At 42.1% G+C, this 22,713-nt stretch overlaps 1 protein-coding gene and 1 long non-coding RNA gene across 2 annotated transcripts in view; one reads left to right on the top strand and one right to left on the bottom strand.

Moving 5' to 3' along the window:
• Nucleotides 1-262: 262 nt before the first annotated feature.
• plcd4a (phospholipase C, delta 4a) overlaps nt 263-22,713 on the top strand; it is a 50,498-nt gene continuing 28,047 nt past the window's right edge. Inside the window, exons 1-7 of the mRNA XM_040014846.1 lie at nt 263-497; nt 7,972-8,019; nt 8,531-8,689; nt 9,138-9,366; nt 13,809-13,938; nt 14,486-14,717; nt 14,870-15,071. Of these exons, the coding sequence (XP_039870780.1) occupies nt 278-497; nt 7,972-8,019; nt 8,531-8,689; nt 9,138-9,366; nt 13,809-13,938; nt 14,486-14,717; nt 14,870-15,071 (1,220 nt within the window). The 5' untranslated portion in view covers nt 263-277. The remainder of the gene's footprint in view (nt 498-7,971; nt 8,020-8,530; nt 8,690-9,137; nt 9,367-13,808; nt 13,939-14,485; nt 14,718-14,869; nt 15,072-22,713) is intronic.
• Nucleotides 16,126-16,495, bottom strand: LOC120723416. The gene is made up of 2 exons (XR_005693738.1): nt 16,389-16,495; nt 16,126-16,308 (listed from the first exon to the last, which is right to left on the bottom strand). It is a non-coding gene; the product is annotated as an uncharacterized LOC120723416 (long non-coding RNA).

Genomic DNA, 22,713 nt, shown 5'->3' with positions numbered 1-22,713 from the left:
AGTAAATCATTTTCGGTAAATAGGCATTGAAAATTCTTAAAATCATTTATTACATTTAAATGTGAAATGAGCACAATCAAGGTGAGTCAAAACTACAAGGTGCAAGTATTCACATGGATTCCTAATGCCAGTGAAACTCACTGTACTGAAACCCTTCCCCACCAAACAATTCAGGCTATTTACGGCGCTTTCAACCCAACTCTGTGCTGTTCATGATGTTTTAGGAGCTGAACTTTTGCATCCAAATGAAGTCTTTCTTCAGCTCCACATGTAATGCATGCACAGCTTGCAGAACACTTTAAGAAAGGGGACAGGAAGCAGATGGGGAACAGTGAGGAGGAGGGGCAGCTCACTCACCTGCTCACCCAGGTTTAACTTGTTCTCTTATCAGTGCATTGTGGCATGCAGATACACAGCAGCAGCAGAGGCTCCCAGATTTTATGATCTTTTAACAGCACAGCAGCAGTCAGCTGGACACCGGGATGATCCTGCAACAGGTCAGATTCACCTTCATTTTCCAGTGTTTTCCTCCCAGCCTCAGTTTTATTCTTCCATGGCTTCGTTTACATTCCTTATGTATGAACTATAAAGGACACATACTCCTCAGAAACACAGGAGCACGCTCACTTACTTGCTGAAATACTTGAATACTTGAATTGAATCTTTGCCATATTTTTTGTTTTCTAGTAAAATGTTACCTTTTATCACTTGATAAAAAACAACACCTTGCACTTACCAATATGTAACACAGCAGCTTTGTGGCTTTTGTTGTAGTCAGAGTATAGTGTAGCTCTGCCAGTGGTTTAGGTAAAGCAAATGCCTTTACTAATGTCAGAGACAACTGTAACTGATTCTGTGAAACAGAAAGAGCTTGGTTAAAGAAATAAATGACTAACGGTAATGAAAAAAAGAGATTTGTCAAGCGTAGCTGGATTAAAGAGCTTAACAAAGACAGTATGAAAAATGTATTATGAGACATGAAACCATGAAAGACCAGCAAAATAACTCCCAGCAGCATAAACAGCACAGGGCAGAAAGCTTCTTCGTGGAGCAGGCATCTCATGAATATGCACTCGGAGAAAGTGAGTCTGCATTCATTCATGAAGTAAAACAGCTGGCTGGTGAATAGGATGTCTTGATCCACGCTCAATCATCCAGGTGAGTAAATCTCCAAAAGCTGATTCTGTTCATCTCGACGTTGTCAGTGGGAGAAACGTTTCATCATCATCCAGGTGACGTCTTCAGTCTCAGCTGACTGCAGGTTTCCCCAATCTTATAAACTGTTCCTTCAGTGGGCTGGTGTCAGTCATTATGTACTGTTTATAAGGCTGGGGAAACCTGCAGTCAGCTGAGACTGAAGACGTCACCTGGATGATGATGAAACGTTTCTCCCACTGATGTTATAGGACCTTCTTTCTTTGAGGGGACAACACAGATCTTCCAAATACAAAACAACTTTGTTTCATGGTAAATGGATAAACAAGCCTTTCTTTACACCTTCAGATTGTTTATCTTCAGCATCCACTTTACTGTTTGTTGTTTTCTTTAACAGCCTAAAATGATATGCGGGCCAGGAACTGGTTTGATTTATTTAATAATTTATTTATTAATAATATAAGAAAATCCTACAGAATCGTATTAATACAGTGGTACAAAAACCGATCTTTTAAAAAGTAAAGGGACTGGTTCTTATATAACACGCTTCTACTCTGAGCACTCAAAGCACTTTGCACAACTTGCCTCATTCACACAAGCACTTTCTCTATGTTCTTTCTATCTAATGTTCACACTCCAATGGATGCATCCAGATCCTTATCTAGCCTAAGGATATTTGGCATGTAGACTGGAATCAAGCCACCAAAATGTACCATTTTAAGAAAAAAAATAGGCTAATTTTGAATTCTTTTGGCAGCAACACATATCAACAAAAGTTGGGACAGCGTACCACACCCTGTTCTTTAAACAAGAGTCCATAAATGTCTGAGGAGACCAGCTGCAGGACTTTTAGGAGAGATATGTTGTTGCACTCTTGTCTAGTTGTGAAATGTTTTCAGTTGGTAGAAGGACTGCATAATCTGCAAACACTATCACAGTCTTTGCAGATTATGCAAGTTGGGAGCATATTTTGCTCTAAAAGCTTTTAGGATTGATAGGCACCGTGCACATTTTCACTGCTATGCAGATGACACCCAGCTCTGTCCATGAAGCCAGATAACACACACCAATGAGTTAAACTGCAGGAATGTCTTAAAGACATAAAGACCTGGATGGCCACTAACTTTCTGCTTCTTTTTTTTTCCAGCAGTGTCTTTATTTATTTTGAACATAGCAGTGTACACATCTATGAAGCGTAACCAAACAAGTAGCTACACTTACAGAGACTACAAGCTACACATACTGCCTTTATACACATAACACCATATAGGAGAGGATGAGAAAAAAAACCAGCAACGACAAAACAACAAAAAACAACACAATACAACACAAAAGCAAAACAAACGAGGAAAAAAAATAAAAAAAATTATGCACCCTCACAGGTATATGTTCAATGTAAATTAGAAAGTAGTTGTTCAATGTCAAGCAATAAACATATTCCCAAATGGACTGCAGAGGGCCACCTATGGATCCTCCCCAAAATTTTCCACCAAGTGGGGCAAATCTTTATTAGCAAGGAAGTTTTTGAAGGGGCCCCAGATGCTATCAAAGTATCGCTGCTTACCCCTGATTGCGTAGGTGATCTTTTCTAAGGGCAGAGTAGATGTTAACTCTGAAATCCATTTACTTCTTCTCGGTCTATCCACCTCTTTCCAAGTAATGGCAATCACTCACTTAGCCATCAGCAGCCCTGTGTCTAAAAATAAGCGATGTTTCCTTGTTATATTACAGTTAGCGGGTTCGAGCCCCGGCTCGGACAGTCTCGGTCGCTGTGTCCTTGGGCAAGACACTTCACCTACCGCCTACTGGTGATGGCCAGAGTGGCCGATGGTGCGATATGGCAGCCTCGCCTCTGTCAGTCTGCCGCAGGGCAGCTGTGGCTACGACTGTAGCTGCCTCCACCAGTGTGTGAATGTGAGAGTGAATGAATAGTGGAATTGTAAAGAGCGTTGAGGGTCTCGAAAAGCGCTATATAAATGCAATCCATTATTATTATTATTAAATGAGAAGGTGTGTCCAAACTTTTGACTGGTAGTGTAGCTCATAACTTGATCTTCAGGCATATTACTGTGGAGCTGATTGATAGATACAGAATGAAAGCATCAAATACTTTCCATTCGGTTTAAATGCTTAAGCCCTTAAAGCTAAGAGTGAAATTAACATTTAACTTAGTATGCATTCTACTAAATAAAAAAAAGAAACAGTTTTTATATTGCTCTATTCATCTAGAAGGACCACTAAACAGGGCAAAATATAAGGAAATTTGTGTGTGGTTGATTATTTCTTTATCATAACAATACTTCTTTGCAACAAATCTTATACCATTAGAAAGCCTGTTTATTTACGCTTAAATAGTGCCATTTGTAAGGAAAATGTATTTGTGGGTTAAGGTACCTGGGTTGTTGACTCAGTGTTTTGTGGTTATGGTTTTGTGTGACTTGTTCCTAGTTTAGTTTTCTGTATTTCTAGTTTAGGCTGTCTGGCATTTGGTCCTGTTCATGCCTGGTCTCATCTCCGTGTCCTGTTTGTCTTTGTCTCGGCTCTGTTTGTCCTCCCCTGTGAGGTCAGTCTAGTCTTCATGTTGCTTTTTACCCTATGTCTCTGTGTGTTGCTCTCTCGTGCCTCAATCGCTCGCTTTATATAACTTCTCTAGTCTTTAGGCTTCTGTTTTCATGCATCCCCGCTGTTCCATGCCCCACGTCTTGTTTATTCCCTTGTTCAGCATTGTATCTATGTTGCTCCTGCTGTTGCCTGTACTTAGTCAGTCTGCGTCTCTGTGTGTTTTGCATACTTCCTGTTTTACTTTGACAGTCACTTGTTCTGTGTGTACTATGTGTGCTTCCCACATCTCATCAGTTGATTGATCCGCCGCTTGTATCCTTGATCTCGTTCTTTCGGTCACTACCCACAGCTCGTGACCATAGGTGAGGGTAGGGACGTAGATCGACCGGTACATTGAGAGCTTCGCTTTTACACTCAGCTCTCTCTTCATCACAACAGACCGGTGCAGCGTCCGCATCACTGCAGCACCTGTCGATCTCTCGGTGCCTTCTCCCGTTACTCATGAACAAGACCCCGAGATACTTAAACTCCTCCACTTGGGGCAGGACCTGCCCTATTCCCCTATTATGTATAGTGTCTGCGTCTCCCTCTGTCGGGCGTCTCGTTCTCCATCTATTCCTGGCTGTGTGTGCTGCCTATCCGTTTAGTTCATAGATTTTATACTTCTTTTTTTTGTAATCAGAAATAAATCTGTGTTTTGAGTTAGTCCTGCCTCTGAGAGTCTGCATTTTGGGTCCCCAATCCTGCCTGCTTCACACTGTCTTTGACATTGTGGGTTGAGCAGCTTTTAACTATCTGGGTTGCTCCCATCAAAAACTTCCTTGACAATCCCCAACACCTCATTCTGTGACTGACTCTTTTTGGTATTGTTTTCTGAGTGGAAGTCGACCTCCCTGGACGTGGCTGCAGGGGGAAAATTGAGACGGATAATCTGATTGGTAACAAAAGAGCCCGGAAAGACTTCTGAAGAGATTCAAGGTGAACTTCATGCTCAAGGAACATCCGCGTCAGATCACACCATCCATCGTTGTTTGAGCCGAAGTGGACTACATGGGAGACGACCAAGGAGGACACCATTACTGAAAGCAAACAATAAAAAAGCCAGACTGGAATATGCCAACCTACATGTTGACAAGCCACAAAGATTCTGAGAGAAAGTCCTGTGGAAGGATGAGACAAAAATGGAACTTTTTGCCAAGGCACATCGGGTCTATGTTCACAGACTTTGCTTGATCTGGCACAGTGTCTTGAATCTGTGCAGGGTACAATGAAATCTCAAGACTATCAAGGGATTCTAGAGAGAAATGTGCTGGCCAGTGTCAGAAAGCTTGGTCTCAGTCGCAGTCATGGGTCTTGCAACAGGACAATGACCCAAAGCAGAGAGCTAAAACCCCCAAGAATGGCTAAGAGGAAAACATTGGACTATTTTAAAGTGGCCTTCTATGAGCCCTGACCTCAATCCTATTGAGCATCTTTGGAAGGAGCTGAAACATGCCGTCTGGAAAAGGCGCCCTTCAACCCGGAAACAACTGGAGCAGTTTGCTCATGAAGAGTGGGCCAAAATACCTGCTGAGGTGCAGAAGTCTCATTGACAGTTACAGGAATCGTTTGATTGCAGCGATTGTCTCAAAAGGTTGTGCAACAAAATATTAAGTTGTGGGAACCATCATTTTTGTCCAGGCCTGTTCTATGCATTTATTTTGTAAGTAATTCTGATGAAGCATGGGACGCTGAACACTGTAGCAATGCTCACAGGTACTAGTGAGACAGCTATTAAGAGAGAGGTGAAAGAGATTAGACAGGTTCCTCCGGCTTATCTCTCAATACATCTGAGGGAGGGCAAAAGGACTTTACATACAGCCTTTTATGATTAAAGTCATATAGAGTGACATACCAGAGTTTATCTGTACAGTGTGTGGTTTTGCTAATAGTTAATTATTCTTAAATCTAATCAGAATATGATAGAATAAGTGGTAAATGGCCTGTATTTGTATAGCGCTTTACACATTCAGTCATCCACACATTCACACACTAAATAGATCTAATCAAAATGTAATCAATAAAGTTAGAATCACCACAATGAAATGTTTCTGATACCAGAGTTCTGGTCTTTTGTCTGTGTGTGTGAATGCAAACAAACGCTGTTGTGACAGTGATGGACACTGTTCTGATGGTATATATGTATCAATCTATCAATCGTTTGTTGTAAGATTCAGATAATTATTTGTTAAAGTGAGACATTTTAAATGAGAATAAGAAAGAAAAGTATTTCTTTGTGCCCCCCTCTCCCTGTTAATGCCCTACCTGCCCCCCTGGCAACACTTTGCTAGACCCGCCCCTGCACAGTTACCAGCTGTCAGCTGCTTAGAAAAGGATCCTGGTGTTATTTGTCTCTCAGAAACAGTTCATAACTTCAACTCATCCATGTCACCTAAAAGGTAAACCTGTTTCTCCATCACCTGTTCAGCTCTGATGATTCAGTAAAGACATCTCCTGGTTTCATCTGCATGTTTCCCTCTCACCACATATCCAACGGACATCATGACCAGCAGCTTTACAGCTGTGGCTCCAGCAAACATCAGCTGATACTAGAAAGTAATATTAAATAAATGCTAACAACAGCTGATCAAGCTTAAACGTGCTGTTGTTTAGCGCGACCTCCTCCACCTAAACTTGGTTTATATCTGACCCAGATAGACTGCAGGTCATAACTTCTTACCTGAAGTTCAGTTCACCGCCTCGGGTCTCTGCTCCTCCTGCCTCCCCTTTCCCTCATCCACCTGCTGGCCTCCACCACTTGCTAATGTTACTGAATCTGTGGAAGCTCCGCGATGCCACCACACGAAGTAACGAATAACGAGCCTATCTAAATCCCAGTAACGAGTAACGCGTTCCTGATTTTGGCATAATAACTAGTTACCGTGCTCGTTACCACAATAATAACCTAGTTACTGTAACGCGTTACTTAATAACGCGTTAGTCCCAACACTGCACACGACAGACAGAGACACAGACGCAGACTCATAAGCAGGCATAATGACATCATGGACAGACAGGGGGTACATGGAAGGAGGGAGCAGGACAGGCACAAATCAGAAACCTAACAAAACGGCGAATAATACTGGGATACCTAATCAGAATAACAAAAGCACAAAGAAACACAAAACACTGAGTCGACAGACTCAGGACCATGACAGTGTGTGCTTCTGTTTGTGTTAACTGAGAACGTAACAATGGCACAACGCCCACATCTTGTCTGAGGCGGACAAGCTTTTACATTTAGGGAATGTCTGACTTTACCATGTATGATTTAATATAAGGAACCATATAGAGTATATTGTGTTTGAACCACAGACCCATGAAGAGAACAAGTATTCCTATGTAACTGAGTTAAAACGTAATCATATTGGAATCATGATATTCATATGGGGTTGCGTTAAAAGGAAGTATTGAGAGATCATACAATCATAAAGAGAAACGGTATATTCATGTCATGTCAAGTATATAAATATATGATTACGCTGAAAAAATCATTTGAATCTATCTGTGACTGAGCTAATGAGAGCTGTTTGTTTGAGGGCCTTTCTGTCTGTTCATTGGGTTAAGATCAGGCGAGTGACTTGACCATTCAAGAATATCCCACTTCTTTGCTTTAACAAACTGCTGGTTACCACTCGTAATATCGTAGCAAATTCTTAGATGTTTTTCTGTTTTCACAGCTCGAGGATGGCTTGTTGTACCTGCATGGGGAGCTCCTTTGACTGCATGTTGTCAGTTTACAGCAACATTTTACAAATGCAAGCACCACACCTCAAATCAACTCCAGGCCTTTTATCTGCTTAATTGACAATGACATAACAAAGGAGCTGCCCACACCTGCCCATAAAATGGCCTTTGAGTCAACTGTCCAGTTAATTTTCGTCCCTTTAAAAAGAGACCCAAACCGCTGATCCAATTCGAATGTGGATGAACGCTGAGAGTCTGCACATTATGTCCATGAGAAATGTAACCAGAGTAATAAGATGATTTAAATGAAGTAATCTCTGACCTGGTAGCTGAAACATCAGAGAGAAAGAGGGTAACAGGGTGTGGCTGGACATCAGGTGATTGGATGTCAATAAAGTTGATGCCAGAGGTCATCTCGGCACATGTGACGTCTAGAAAGGACGTCTAAGAGTGACTTGAAACAAGGCATGTTTTACAGTCAGAGCTGTTCTCCTTTTCTTGCACTGACTGCTATGTTATGCCCTTTAGATGGCAGAGTGACCACACAACAAATGGCTTCCACAGGAAATGGCCTCCGTAAGTCAGCTCACGTCTTGTTTATGCCTGCTGTGGTGGGGTAACTTTGTTTGATTAATAAGTATATGTTCCTTTCCCCCCCTGACCTTTTTCCTGTGTGTGTACACTGGAACATCTGATTCATTTTAAGCAGTTCATTATAGCATCATTCTTGTCACTCTGATTTTAGAAAGATAATCAAAGAACACAAATGATACAAATGTGAGTAGAATATCTGCTTAATATTTGATTCACAGATGAAACAAACTGAATCTTATTTTGTTAACCTGACTTAAATGAAATGTTCTTTTTTTTAAATTCACATTTAAGATGCATATTAATCTTTTTTGTTTAGCATATCTATTCAGTAGTAGATGTCTAGACAGTGTCATAACGCTTTGGATGTGTGATGGAACTTCACATTAGCCTGTCAGAAACTTGAAATTAAAATTAAACATGGCATGTTTGCATTTAAATTTCTTCGAACCATGCTTTATTTTTTTTATTTGTGATGACTGTCTCTTTTACACAGGTAGTCAGGGGGATGATAACCTCCAGGCCATGCTGGTGGGGGCGATGATGAGGAAAATTAAGTCCCGTAACTGGAAGAAGCAACGATATTTCAAGCTGGAGGATGACTTCATGACCATCTGGTACCAGTCTAAGAAGACTGGCAATGTCCGCTCCACATGTAAGAGAACAGTTATAATTAAAGAACCAGTGGAAAAATGACCTAATAGACCTGATCCAACAGTGGGCGTTTTACTTACAAGTACATGTGTGTGCGGGTCACAAGTTCTTGGCATTAAGCATGCTGACAATCTGGCACAATCTGGGTAATACACAGGTTTGAATTTTCTCACTGCTTTCCTGTCTGTTGTGTACATGTCATCCATGCATCCACCATGGCAGTTTTTTCATTTTTTTCCCCTAACAGGATTTGATTTTCATCGATTGATTATTTTGCTGTTTTAGTTTTTGATTGTTTTTTGTCTTGTCTTTGTTTTCTCTAGTTTTTTTTAAAAATTTAAATAATATGATATTTGCAAAATTTCATGTGAGCAATATTGTTTGGTGTTTTTTTTTTTGCTTGATTTTCATGTGTAAAACCTCCTAAATTCCATTTTCTTTGTTCCTAGTTTCTGTGAATGATGTGGAAGCAGTTCGAGAGGGGCACCAGAGCGAGGTCCTCCTCAGTATTGCAGATGAGTTCCCACCTGACAGATGCTTCACATTGGTCTTTCGCGGTCGCAGGGGCAATTTGGACCTGGTGGCCGAGTCAGCTGAGGAAGCACAGTCCTGGATATGGGGCATGAGGAAACTGATTGAGAATGTGGAAAACATGGGTGAGAGGGAGAAACTCGATCAGTATCCTTCACTCAGTTTACATACATATGCGGTCAACCTAACTATATATAAAGAATTTGTGTTGGGTGTACATTACATCGCATTACATTTTTCAGTAATACAGTAATGTAATGAGTTACTGTACTAAACTCAGTAATCTTATAATCACATTTGCATGTCAGATAGAAAGAGAAAAAAAACAAACATATCTTCTTCTTCTTCCTGCAGACATGTGCTACTCTTTTGTGTGCAGGGAGGAGAACTATAGTGCCGGGTCTACAACGTTTGGGGAGTGGAGATTTGGGGTTTATTTTTATTGCATGAAAACACAGTAATAAAGTATGTCAAGGAAAGAAACTGCAGTATACTGCTATCAAAATGTCAGCTCTTTGCAAACATCTGAACAGATAGCAGGCGAACACAAAACTGGCGAAAAACCCAGTGTGATCTTACAGCTGCATGTATGCTGACCTCAGCCAGCAGCCAGTGCAGGTAACATGGAAGTGATGAGCAGTCAGGCTTGTTGTACTGTAGCCTTCATTTCTATGTGTACCTGAGGCAATTGCAACAGCAGATCATCTGCCTCCAATTTAAATGTTAGACAAAGAAAACACAAGTAAACAAAATGCAGTTTCTAAATGAAGGTGTTTATTATTAAGGGGGAAACCCTAAAGGGGAAAAACTCCAAACCTGCATGGCCCGGTGTGAAGTGATTGCCCCTAAACCTAATAACTGGTTGGGCCACCCTTAGCAGCAACAACTGCAATCAAGTGTTTGCAGTAACTGGCAATGAGTCTTTTACAGCGTGATGCAGGAATTTTGGCACACTCATCTTTGTAGAATTGTTGTAATTCAGCCACTTTGGAGGGTTTTCGAGCACAAACCGCCTTTCTAAGTTCATGCCACAGCATCTCAATCAGATTCAGCTCAGGACTTTGACTAGGCCACTCCAAAGTCTTCATTTTGTTTTTCTTAAGCCATTCAGAGGTGGACTTGCTGGATCATTACTCTGCTGTAGAACCCAAGTGCACTTCAGCTTGACGTCATGAACAGATGACCGGACATTCTCCTTTAGGATGTTTTATTTGACAGCAGAATTCATGGTTTCATTTACCACAGAAAGTTTTCCACGTCCTGAGGCAGCAAAACAGCCCCAGACCACCATCACCATTTTTTTACTGTTAATATGATGTTCATTTTCTTAAAAGGTGTGTTACAACTGTGTTACTTTTACCCCAGATATAATGGGGACAAACACCTTCCAAAAAGTTCTGCTTTTGTCTCATCAGTCCAGAGAATATATTCCCAAAAGTCTTGTGGATCATCAAGATGTTTTCTGGCAAAACTGAGGTGAGCCTTTAATGTCCTTATTGGTCAGCAGTAGTTTCTCCTTGACCTGCTCTGACTGCTGCTTTTGATATAGTAGACCAGGGGTCCCCAACTCCAGGCCTCGAGGGCCGGTGTCCTGCAGTTTTTAGATGTGTCCATGATCCAACACAGCTGATTCAAATGGCTACATTACCTCCTCAACATGTCTTGCAGTTCTCCAGAGGCCTGGTAATGAACTAATCATTTGATTCAGGTGTGCAGACCCAGGGTGAGATCTAAAACCTGCAGGACACCGGCCCTTGAGGCTACCTTCCTCAGCCTCTCTGGCATGTGGTGTCCCACAAGGAGTCCTTCAGGTGCCTTTTGGCAAACTGGAACAGGTGGCCTGTTTCAAACTTGTGATTCTTTCTGACAGTCTTGTCATCGCCATAGTATTACTCATATACTCAAGAGTACTACTCCATTTCTCTTCATATTTACACCATGGATGTACTTGAATCCACCTTCAGTGCTCCCGGCTTTGCTTTACCTGTACTACCACATTGTCACACATAAGATCCCAAACTTATTTTTGTATTTATACCTTCATGCAATTTGCACATCTCTCTTACAAATTATCAGTCTTACTTTTACTGTTTTTAACTAACTTCATTTCTACCTTTCTTTAATTTTTATCACCATCCATCCATCCATCCATCCATCCATCTTCTTCTGCTTATCTGGGCCCAGGTCAGGGGGGCAGCAGCCTAAAAAGAGAAGCCCAGACCTCCCTCTCCCCGGCCACCTCCTCAAAGAGATATAATCCCTCCAGCATGTCCTGGGTTTGCCCCGGGGCTTTCTCCGGGTTGGACATGCCCAGAACACTTCACCCAGGAGGCATCATTTTCAAATGCCCAAACCACCTTTTCAATGTAGAGGAGCAGCAGCAGCTCTACTTTGAGACCGTCACAGATGGCTGAACTCCTCCTCCTATATCCTATCTCTAAGGGAGCGATCGGCCAAGCTTATTTCTGCCACTTGTATCCATGTTCTCGTTCTTTCGGTCACTGCCCACAGCTCATGACCATAGGTGAGGGTAGGGACATAGATCGACAGGTAAATTGAGAGCTTCGCTTTTACACTCAGTGCTCTCTTTACCACGATGGACCAGTACAGCATCTGCATCACTGCAGCCGCACCACCAATCCATCTCCTGCTCCTGTCACTCGTGAGCAAGACCCCAAGATACTGACCCGGAGTGGGGACCCTTTTCCAGCTGAGGACCATGGCCTAAAAATTACAGACAGAATCGGTGACAAAGGGCAGCCCTGGCGGAGTCCATCAACCACCTGAAATGAGTCTGACTTATTGCCGGCTATGTGGACCAAGCTCTTGCAACAGTTGTGTAAGGATTGAATGGCCCATACTCCTGAAGCACCTCCCACAGGACACTCCGAGGGACATGGTTGAATGCCTTCCCCAAATCCACAAACAACATTTAAACTGGTTGGGTAAACTCCTATGCACCCTCAAGTATCCTCAAGAGGATAAAGAGCTGATCCAGTGTTCCACGACCAGGACAAAAAACACATTGTTCCTCCTGTATCCAAGGACTTTCCTTTCCACCACACCAGTCTGCCGATCCAGATGTACCGCCCCTGAGCTCCACACAACACTGAAGAGGCATGTCAACCAAGACAGCCCTACAACATCCAGATCATTTAGGAACTCATCCACCCAAAGGGCCATGCCACCAAGGAGTTGTTTAGCTACCTTAGTGACTTCACCCCTGGAGATAAGCGAGTTGCCCCCCTCGTTCCCAGACTCCACCTCCACGGAAGATGTGCCAGTGGGATTAAGGAGGTCCTCAAAGTATTCCTTCCTACAATTTTCTCAGTCAAAGTCAGCAGTGCTCGACCCGCACTATACACAGTGCAGGTAGAGCACCACTTTCCTTTTCTGAGTCGCCTGACAGTTTGCCAGAATCTCTTCAAGGCAGTCCAAAATTATTTTCCATGGCTTCTCCAAGCTCCTCCCACACCCAAGTTTTTGCTTCAACCACTGCCTGAGCCACGTTCCGCTTGGCCTGTCAGTATCTATCAGCTGTCTCCACAGTACCACAGGCTAGCCAAGCCTTCTTCAGCCTGGTGGCTCCCTTCACCTCTGGTGTCCACCATTTGGTTCGGGGGTTACCACCACGACAGACACCAACCACCTTGTGACCGCTGCTCAGTGCAGTGGCTTAAGCAATAGAGGTACTGTACATATATATATATATAAAAAAAAAACACCCAGCACGCCCCTGCGGGCGGTTTATCCTTCAAGCTCGGGTCCTCTACCAGAGGCCTGGGAGCTTGAGGGTCCTGCGCAGTATCTTAGCTGTTCCCAGGACTGCGCTCTTCTGGACAGAGATCTCCGATGTTATTCCCGGGATCTGCTGGAGCCACTCGCCTAGCTTGGGAGTCACCGCACCTAGTGCTCCGATTACCACGGGGACCACCGTTACCTTCACCCTCCACATCCTCTCGAGCTCTTCTCTGAGCCCTTGGTATTTCTCCAGCTTCTCGTGTTCCTTCTTCCTGATATTGCTGTCACTCGGAACCGCTACATCGATCACTACGGCCGTCTTCTTCTGTTTGTCTACCACCACTATGTCCGGTTGGTTAGCCACCACCATTTTGTCCGTCTGTATCTGGAAGTCCCACAGGATCTTAGCTCGGTCATTCTCCACCACCCTTGGGGGCGTCTCCCATTTTGACCTTGGGATATCTATCTATCTATCTATCTATCTATCTATCTATCTATCTATCTATCTATCTATCTATCTATCTATCTATCTATCTATCTATCTATCTATCTATCTATCTATCTAGATAGATAGATAGATAGATAGATAGATAGATAGATAGATAGATAGATATACATACTGCACTTTGTCATAGTATAAGCCCTTACCAGGCCCCTGTGACTCTTTTAATTGTGGTGTTTATTGTGACTTTACTATTTTTATTCTTTGTCATGATGCTGTTAGGTAACAATTTCCCTTGTGAGATCAATAAGGTATCTGTCTGTCTGTCTATCTTTACAGTGACCATTGTACCATTACTGTAGCAAAAAAAAGTTTTATTAGAAAGTTCCTTGATTGTTGTACTCAGATGGATTGGTGAATGGTTCAAAAAGGCAGACAAGAACAATGATGGCAGGATGAACTTTAAGGAAGTGCAAGACCTGCTGAAGATGATGAATGTGGACATGAATGAACATCATGCTCACCACCTTTTTACAGTGAGAGACCTGTACTAAATGTGTATACTAACAAAGTATACACATTCCTGTGATTTAAATATTCAGTATTAAGGTTGTTTGGGTTCTGTTGTAATTTTCTTGGTACTAGGATTAGGAGATTATTAAATCCAGTTCTTTGTATTCTTCAACGAACAAGAAAGACACGGCTCAAAGTGGTCTAACTCAAAAGATCTTTAATTTGACATATTCCAGAATATGGAGACTAGGCACACACAGCAACGCCAGCTCAAGTCTCAGGCAAAAACAGGAAGCTTGGTTGTTTATATACTTCATCTAGACGTCACACACACTTTAAGTTTCGATCAAACACTTAGTTTCACTTTCGGCCTGCAGCTCCTATTTTTGCAAAAGCATGCAGTTTCCTGTCAGCCTGCGACCTAGTTTTACACTGAAGTCTGGGCCTCTCATAAAACAATCTAATCAGCAAATAAGCATTAAGAATATATATTTATTTCTCAACAAGATCTTACACTTTGATGCATCTGTCCACCTGGCTACAGTACACATTTTTTGCCTCTTGTCTCAGATGGCTGATAAGTCCCAATCAGGTACCCTGGAGAATGATGAGTTTGTGCTCTTCTACAAGATGTTGACTCAGCGAGAGGATGTACTGAAGGTATTTCAGGAATACTCTGTTGATGGTCAGAAGCTATCCCAAAGCAACCTGGAGGACTTCCTTAGAGAGGAACAGCTTGAGGGGGATGATATCCAACTGCATGCTAAGCAGCTCATTGAGTGCTATGAACCCTCGGACAAAGGTGCACACATTGTAAAGAATACACTGCATCTTGATGTTTTGTTTGAATTTAATTTTTATGACATTAGGATCAGTCTATTCCCTCATGAGATTTTATGGTACAGTTAGCACATTACGTTAAAAGACATTGACACCATCTTACTGTCATTCCAGCCAAGCGCATGAATGCCATGACATTTGATGGCTTTTTGATGTACCTCGGCTCAGCTGAAGGCTCCATTTTTAACCCACAGCGGAGGGGGATCTTTCAGGACATGACTCAGCCACTCTGTCATTATTTCATCTCATCGTCCCACAACACCTACCTGATGGAGGACCAGCTCAGAGGACAAAGCAGTGTGGAGGGATACATCAGGTAGCAGTACTGGCTTAAAATTACCATGCTTTGATCAAATTCACCCCAACATTATTCTAAAATATGTTGCACATGAAGAGCTGGGGTAGCTAGTGAACCACTCCTTCTAACAAGCGTGTCTGCAATATGCTAGCTTGTCCAGAGATACTTCTAGAGAGTAGTACCTTGAAAGAGTAGGGGTTTGTAAAATTGCACAGTAAGCCAAAACATGGTTGCTCACAGCTAATTCATCAGGTTGAGATTTATCAGTTCGTATTCGTAGTCCAGAGTTGGATTATCATCAATTTTGATTATTTTGGTTTGCTTAAGTCACGCACAAGTAAATACTGGACTAGATCATTAATAATTAAATGCTTTCCTTTGTAATAATTTTTGTGTATTTGTATTCTTCTTATGTATTTCATGCATGTATTATTTTAAGACAGGTGGGGATTATGTCACCTCCTCCTCCTCCCCCCGTCTTCATCATTAATGATCTAGGCCAGTATTTACTTGGGCGTGACTTAACCAATTAACCAATACCAACCTGTTATATGTCAGCTGATTTATCTATGAAGATGTGATTGGTTCATTTGAAGTTTTTCTGTTTTCTGAAGCACACTTCTACTATGTGTTACTATGACCCTGATGAAGGCCACAAGCCGAAACGCGTTGGTCAGTCAAAACAATTGTTCCTCTTTCCTTTAAGTGTGCTCGGCCACTAAGAGTACTTTGGTTGGGAGTTTCCAAGGCTTCAGTTATGAACAGCACTTCTTAGGTACCTCTTTTATCATCGCACCTTTCTACAGCTCCGATAGTTGGCTAACTTACCTCCATTATGGCTTGATCTTGGCTTCTTGTCTCCTTCTCCATGGAGGGCACTTCTTCTTGTAGCTGTTCATTTTGGAGCCAGGCCACATCTTCTAGTAGACCTTCAGAGGGTCTTGGTAACTGGACACTTGCTACGGAGAGTCCAGGTTTCTGTTGGAGAACTTGTCCCCTTGGTGCTCAGAAAATAACCAAAAACTGAACATCCTATCACGGGTAATGGGAAATACAGACTCAGTCGTGAAGCTCTGGATGCAAAGCAGACAGTGAGTTTATTTACAGTCCCAAAAAAACGGTCTTAAACATGAAAAGAAGTGCAATAGTCCAACAGTGCTTTTCTCCAAATTCCCAGTAGTGGTGCAGGTGAGTCTCCCCAGTGGTAATCCTAGCAAGCTTCTTCTCTCCAACCCTCCTCCCTGTACTTTTCTTCCTAAAAGACAAGCGACAACAACAGATGAGCAGGTTAACCAGCTAAAGCTACATCACCAATAACGAGCACACTTTACTTACGAGTACAAACCAGCGTCGACTGCCATCCAGACACACCGTTACCTCAACCCAAAATGGGGGCTGATTAGTGACAGCTGGGTTGAAGATTAGGTACAGGTGTGTTGGCTGCTGAGCGGAGACACTTCCGGGTCAGGGGTCACCACACTCTCACTCTCCCGGAAGCAGACCCAGAGGGCGGGGAGAAGGAAAAAAGGGAGAGAGCACACAAGCACACCACAAGCAGGTCGTCCAGGGAGGACCTGAAACAACTTCTCATGAACTTTGGGAGGCACAGGCAGGTCCACTCCCCACCTTACAAATGGAGAATGGCTTCACAAACACCATCGCCCCGGTAAAGAAGGCCCAGCAGCGGATTCACTTCCTCTGTGTCCTCAGGGAGAATAACCTGTACTGGAAGATGCAACTGGCCTTCTACGACTCCTCGATGGAAAGCGTTCTCTCCTACTGCTATGGTGTTTGGTACACAGGGGTCAAACACTATCAGCAAACACTTTCCTCGCCCACCCCTGCCCACCCACCTCATCAATATGAGCCATGGTCTGAGTAACTCTCATCACTAAGGCCAATCACACACAGACTACTCAGACCAAGTCCTTTGCTCTACTTTCAAGCACTTTGCAACCTGTTCTCCAATGTGTTCCTTTTCTATTGTTTTTAATAGATTCGTCTTGATTGTAAATATTTCTCCTGTTTGTTATTTATACCTGCTGTCTTACTATTTATGTTTTATTTATCCACAGTTGGTGTGGAGCACCCATAATTTCATTTTACATGTGCAATGGAAATAAAGGGCAATTCAATTCAATTCTATTTACGACACTTAAAACAGAGCAAAGTGGCTTAATGCTTCCCACAACGTCTACTTTTTAAATTTAAATGTAAAATTCTAAATTTTAAAAGTAAGTAGACAATGATTTAATTGATTTCAGAATTTTCTTCCCAATCAATCAATCAATCAATCAATGTTTATTTCTATAGCACATTTAAAAAGGACCAGTGTCCATAAAAGTGCTTCACACAAGTGCCGGAATGGAGGTTACAACAAAAGACAACAAAAACAGTTACAGTTATGTAGCACAAATGCAGACCAGGTGGAAGTCCGAACTAATGTGCTTAAAAGGCTAGATTAAACAAGTGAGTTTTTAAGCGCGATTTAAGTCTAACTCTAGTCTTTCAGCGGAGCCTTGGTTGCACTAAGAGCAGTTGGTTAGAGGATCTAAATGCTCTTATGGGGCTATACAAGTCGATGAGGTCAGTTAGGTAACTTGGTGCCAGGTTATTTAAAATTCTAAAAGTATACAAAAGGATTTTAAAAACGATACGGTATTTGATGGGGAGCCAGTGTAGATTGGCTAGAACAGGGGTGATGTGATCATGCCTTCTGGAGCCAGTTAAGAGGTGTGCTGCGGCATTTTGAACTAATTGCAAGCGTTGGAGGAGAGAGAATTGGAGGCCGAAATATAGCGAGTTGCAATAGTCCAATCTAGAACTAATGAAGGCGTGGATAAGCTTTTCAAAGTCTTTATGTGGAATATAGGGCTTTGCCTTGGAAATTTGGCATAGCTGGTAAAAACTCGTTTTTGCAACTGTGGGCACTCGCTTGTCTAACTAGACTAGCTTTTCTAACTGGAAAACATTCTTATCACTATACTCCGCTGAGTTTAATAAAATAAAGAGAGGGCCTTGACATCATGTTATTTTTAAGTGATTATTTCTCATCCATTAAATGTATCAATGAAAATATTAGAATAATACAAGGGATACCATGAAGGATTTGCTAATAGTCTTATTTTGGAAATCAATATTCAATTCAATTTTATTTATATAGCGCCAAATCACAACAACAGTCGCCTCAAGGCGTTTTATATTGCACAGTAGATCGTACACTAATAGATACAGAGAAAAACCCAACAATCATATGACCCCCTATGAGCAAGCACTTTGGCGACAGTGGGAAGGAAAAACTCCCTTTTAACAGGAAGAAACCTCCAGCAGAACCAGGCTCAGGGAGGGGCGGGGCCATCTGCTGCAACCGGTTGGGGTGAGAGAAGGAAGACAGGATAAAGACATGCTGTGGAAGAGAGACAGAGGTTAATAACAGATATGATTCAATGCAGAGAGGTCTGTTAACACATAGTGAGTGAGGAAGGTGACTGAAAGGAAAAACTCAATGCATCATGGGAATCCCCGGCAGCCTACGTCTATTGCAGCATAACTAAGGGAGGATTCAGGGTCACCTGGTCCAGCCCTAACTATATGCTTTAGCAAAAAGGAAAGTTTGAAGCCTAATCTTGAAAGTAGAGATAGTGTCTGTCTCCTGAATCCAAACTGGAAGCTGGTTCCACAGAAGAGGGGCCTGAAAACTGAAGGCTCTGCCTCCCATTCTACTTTTAAATACTCTAGGAACAACAAGTAGGCCTGCAGAGCGAGAGCGACGTGCTCTAATAGGGTGATATGGTACTACAAGGTCATTAAGATATTATGAAAATGTTTCCTCCTTAATTTAAATATTTTTTTTAATGTTAGATTAAATTCAAAGTCAGCTGTTTAAATAAGAACAGAACATTTTTCATCAGGGGATTTGATGTGAAAATATCTTAAAAATTTGTTTTGTGACCCAGAAAGAGTAATATTTCAAACTCCGCCACTCTGCGTTCCTCCGCAACTGCCTTGTTTGAGTTTTGGACAAAAAGCATTCTGGGATATTTGCCTGGGTTTGGCTACAGTAGCTTGCGAGCTGATTGGAGACCAAAACAGCCAATCAGGTTTTTTTGCATCCAAGTCTGTGATTGGTTGGTTTTGTTGGTTTTCTGTACGGTGTGCATAAAGAGTTGAACGAGCAGGGGCAGAGATGTTGAGAGTGCGAGCGACACACTGCGAGCAGGTCTGCAGAGATCTGAGCGAGAGGGGCTGCTATTGTCTGTGTATATGGATAATAGCAAACACTGAAATAAATTTTTTGCATGCAGCAATAAATTTTGTTCGCTCAGGTTTAGCTTTTCTTCGCTCAAAATAAATTTCTCCTCAAAATGCAACACTTGTACTTGCAAATTCTTTTTACGTGCGCTCAGAATAGTGGCACAAAAATAACGCCATAACCTAATGGTACTACAAGGTCATTAAGATAAGATGGGGCCTGATTATTTAAGACCTTGTATGTGAGGAGCATGATTTTGAATTCTGGATTTAACAGGAAGCCAAAACAGGAGAAATCTGCTCTCTTTCTAGTCCCTGTCAGGACTCTTGCTGCAGCATTTTGGATTAGCTGAAGGCTTTTCAGGGAGTTTTTAGGACTTCCTGATAATAATGAGTTACAGTCGTCCAGCCTGGAAGTAATAAATGCATGAACTAGTTTTTCAGCGTCACTCTGAGACAGGATATTTCTAACTTTAGAGATGTTGCACAAATGGAAGAAAGCAGTCTTACATATTTGTTTAATATGTGCGTTGAAGGACATGTCCTGGTCAAAAATGACTCCAAGGTTCCTCACAGTGTTACTGGAGGCCAATGTAATGCCATCCAGAGTAAGAATCTGCTTAGATACCATATTTCTAAGATTTTCAGGGCCAAGTACAATAACCTCAGTTTTATCTGAATTAAGAAGCAGAAAGTTAGCGGCCATCCAGGTCTTTATGTCTTTAAGACATTCCTGCAGTTTAACTCATTGGTGTGTGTTATCTGGCTTCATGGACAGATAGAGCTGGGTGTCATCTGCATAGCAGTGTAAATGTATGCTATGTCTTCTAATGATACTGCCTAAGGGAAGCATGTATAATGTAAACAGAACTGGTCCTAGCACTGAACCCTGTGGAACTCCATAATTAACCTCAGGCTGGCTGAAACTCTTCAAATAAACCATTCCTCTGCAGATGATCTGTTAGCTGTTTGACAACTACTCTTTCAAGGATGTTTGATATGAAAGGAAGGTTGGAGATTGGCCTATAATTAGCTAAGACTGCTGGGTCTAGAGATGATTTTTAAGTAAAGGTTTAACTACAGCCAGCTTGAAGGCCTGTGGTACATAGCTGGTTATTAGAGATAGGTTGATCATATTTAAGATTGAAGCATTACAGTTTTCTCTGAATGCTTAAACCTTAACTGTGATTCTTATAGCACAATTTCTAAAACTATTAATATTTATAGCAAAACCACTCACTGAGTTTGCAAAACTAAAAGCACAAACACTGCTTTGCACTCAGTTTCCAAATAATCAACACACTCCTAGCAAAACTATACACATTTATGGCTGTTATTTACAGTATTTTGCCAATTGTCTGGCACACTGTCTCATGTGAAAACTGTGTTAGATAATTAGTTCACTTTGCAATCAGCCTACGCACTATAAATAAGCTACAGGTAAGCTGTCCGTGTGGAGTACAATGGAGGGAGCAGGAAGAGTGAGAAGAGTGAGAATTAGAGGAGGCCGAGGAAGAGGACGTGAAGTAGGACGAAGAGGACAACAAGGACAAGGAGGTGAAGCTAGAGTACAAGGACGAGGATGAGGAGGGGGAAGAGGAAGGGTAAGAAGAATAAGAAATAGAATTGCTGATGACATCAGAGCTACAATAGTGGACCATGTAATCAACCATGGAGTGACCCTGAGGGAAGCTGGCCAATGGGTTCAGCCTAACTCGAGCCGCTACACTGCAGCAAGCATCATAAGGACATTTCGAAATGAGCATCGTTAGTACAGTCACTTTGCACTAAGACTTGTAGCACTGCCGTATGCTAATGAGGAACACAACAATACCATAGATGTAACAATACTGAAACTGTTACTTTACAGAATTGCTAGCTGACCAGATGCTGGGGCAGAGGAAGCATGTTCACTGCAGACCAAGAAACCCATATAGTCAATATGGCGATTGCAAATAATTCCAACAGATTTTAGGTACATAATACTTTGTTAGGTTTATTATTTTCATTTCACACGTAAAGCACATGTATAGATTCATTCCAACCCGCTCTCATTCCCAACAGCCCGCTGCCCTTCCCAATGCATAAAATGCAGACGACTTTGCACTCCCAATGCCTAAAATAGCGACGATTTGTCACAATCGGTATATAATGCGTTGGGATTAGAACCTGTTGCCAGCATCTCAATCAGATTCAGGGCAGCACTTTCACTAGGCCCCTCTAAAGTGTTCAGTGTGTTTTTCTTAAGCCATTGCAAGATCAACTGTGCTTTGAATCACTGTCCTGCTGCCGAACCCAAGTGTCCTTCAGCTTGAGGTCACAAACAGATGGCTGAACATTCTTCTTCAGGATGTTTTGCTAGAAGGGAGAATTCATGGTTCCATTTACCACAGCAGGTTTTCCAGGTCCTGGCAGGCAGCAAAAGAGCCCCAGACCAACACACTACCACCACCATATTTTACTGTTGGTATGATGTTCATTTTCTGAAATGCTGTGTTACTTTTACACTGGATGTCGATATGGGACACACACCTTCCAAAAAGTTAAACTTTTGTCTCGTCAGCTCAGAGTATATTCCCAAAGGACTTGGGGATCATCAAGATATTTTCAGGCATAACTGAGATGCTCCTTTTGCTCAGCAGTGGTTTTTGAACTCTGCCATGAAGGATCTCTCAAGGTGGAGTCACGAACACTGACCTCAACCAAGCGAGGCATTCAGGTCTTTGGATGTTTCTCTTGGGTCTTTCTAACATCTTCATCGCTGTACTAGATTTTGAGGATCTTTTGGCCTACTCTACTTTGTCAGACAAATCCTATTTAAGTGATTTCTTGATTGAGAACAGGTGGTGGCAGTAATCAGGTCTCGGTGTGGCTAGAGAAATTGAACTCTGCTTTCCAAAGATATAATACACCACCATTAATTTATGTTATAACAAGGGGGGTGCAATGATTTTTTTCACACAGGATCCTGTCAGAAAGTCAGTAGAAGCAATACAGAATCCAGAATGTGTGAATAAAAGGCAGACGGGGTCGAGTGAGTGTAGGCAGGGTTGTCTGGGTGGAGAGAAGTGTTAGGGATGATGTGTGACACAGGGATAGCAGCAAGAGTGAAAGGGAAGGTGTACAAGATCATAGTGAGACAGACTATGATGTATGGTTTGGAAAAAGTGGCACTGACATTTAAAAAAAATGAGTGTATTAGAGGGATAGTTCATGTAGAGGAGTTTGGAGACAAAGTTAGAGAAGCAAGGTTGAAATGGTTTGTGCAGAGGAGAGATGGTGGATATATTAGACAAAGGATTATGATTATGGATCTGCTTGGAAGGGGGAACACAGGAAGACCTCAGAGGAAGTTCAGGGATGTAGTGACGGACATATAAAGGGTTGGTGTGACAGTGGAGGATACTAA

Source organism: Simochromis diagramma, unplaced genomic scaffold (assembly GCF_900408965.1).
Source record: "Simochromis diagramma unplaced genomic scaffold, fSimDia1.1 OVJJ01000165.1, whole genome shotgun sequence".
In the NCBI taxonomy this organism is placed as follows: Eukaryota; Metazoa; Chordata; class Actinopteri; order Cichliformes; family Cichlidae; genus Simochromis; species Simochromis diagramma.
This window is presented reverse-complemented; position numbering and strand designations above follow the sequence as displayed.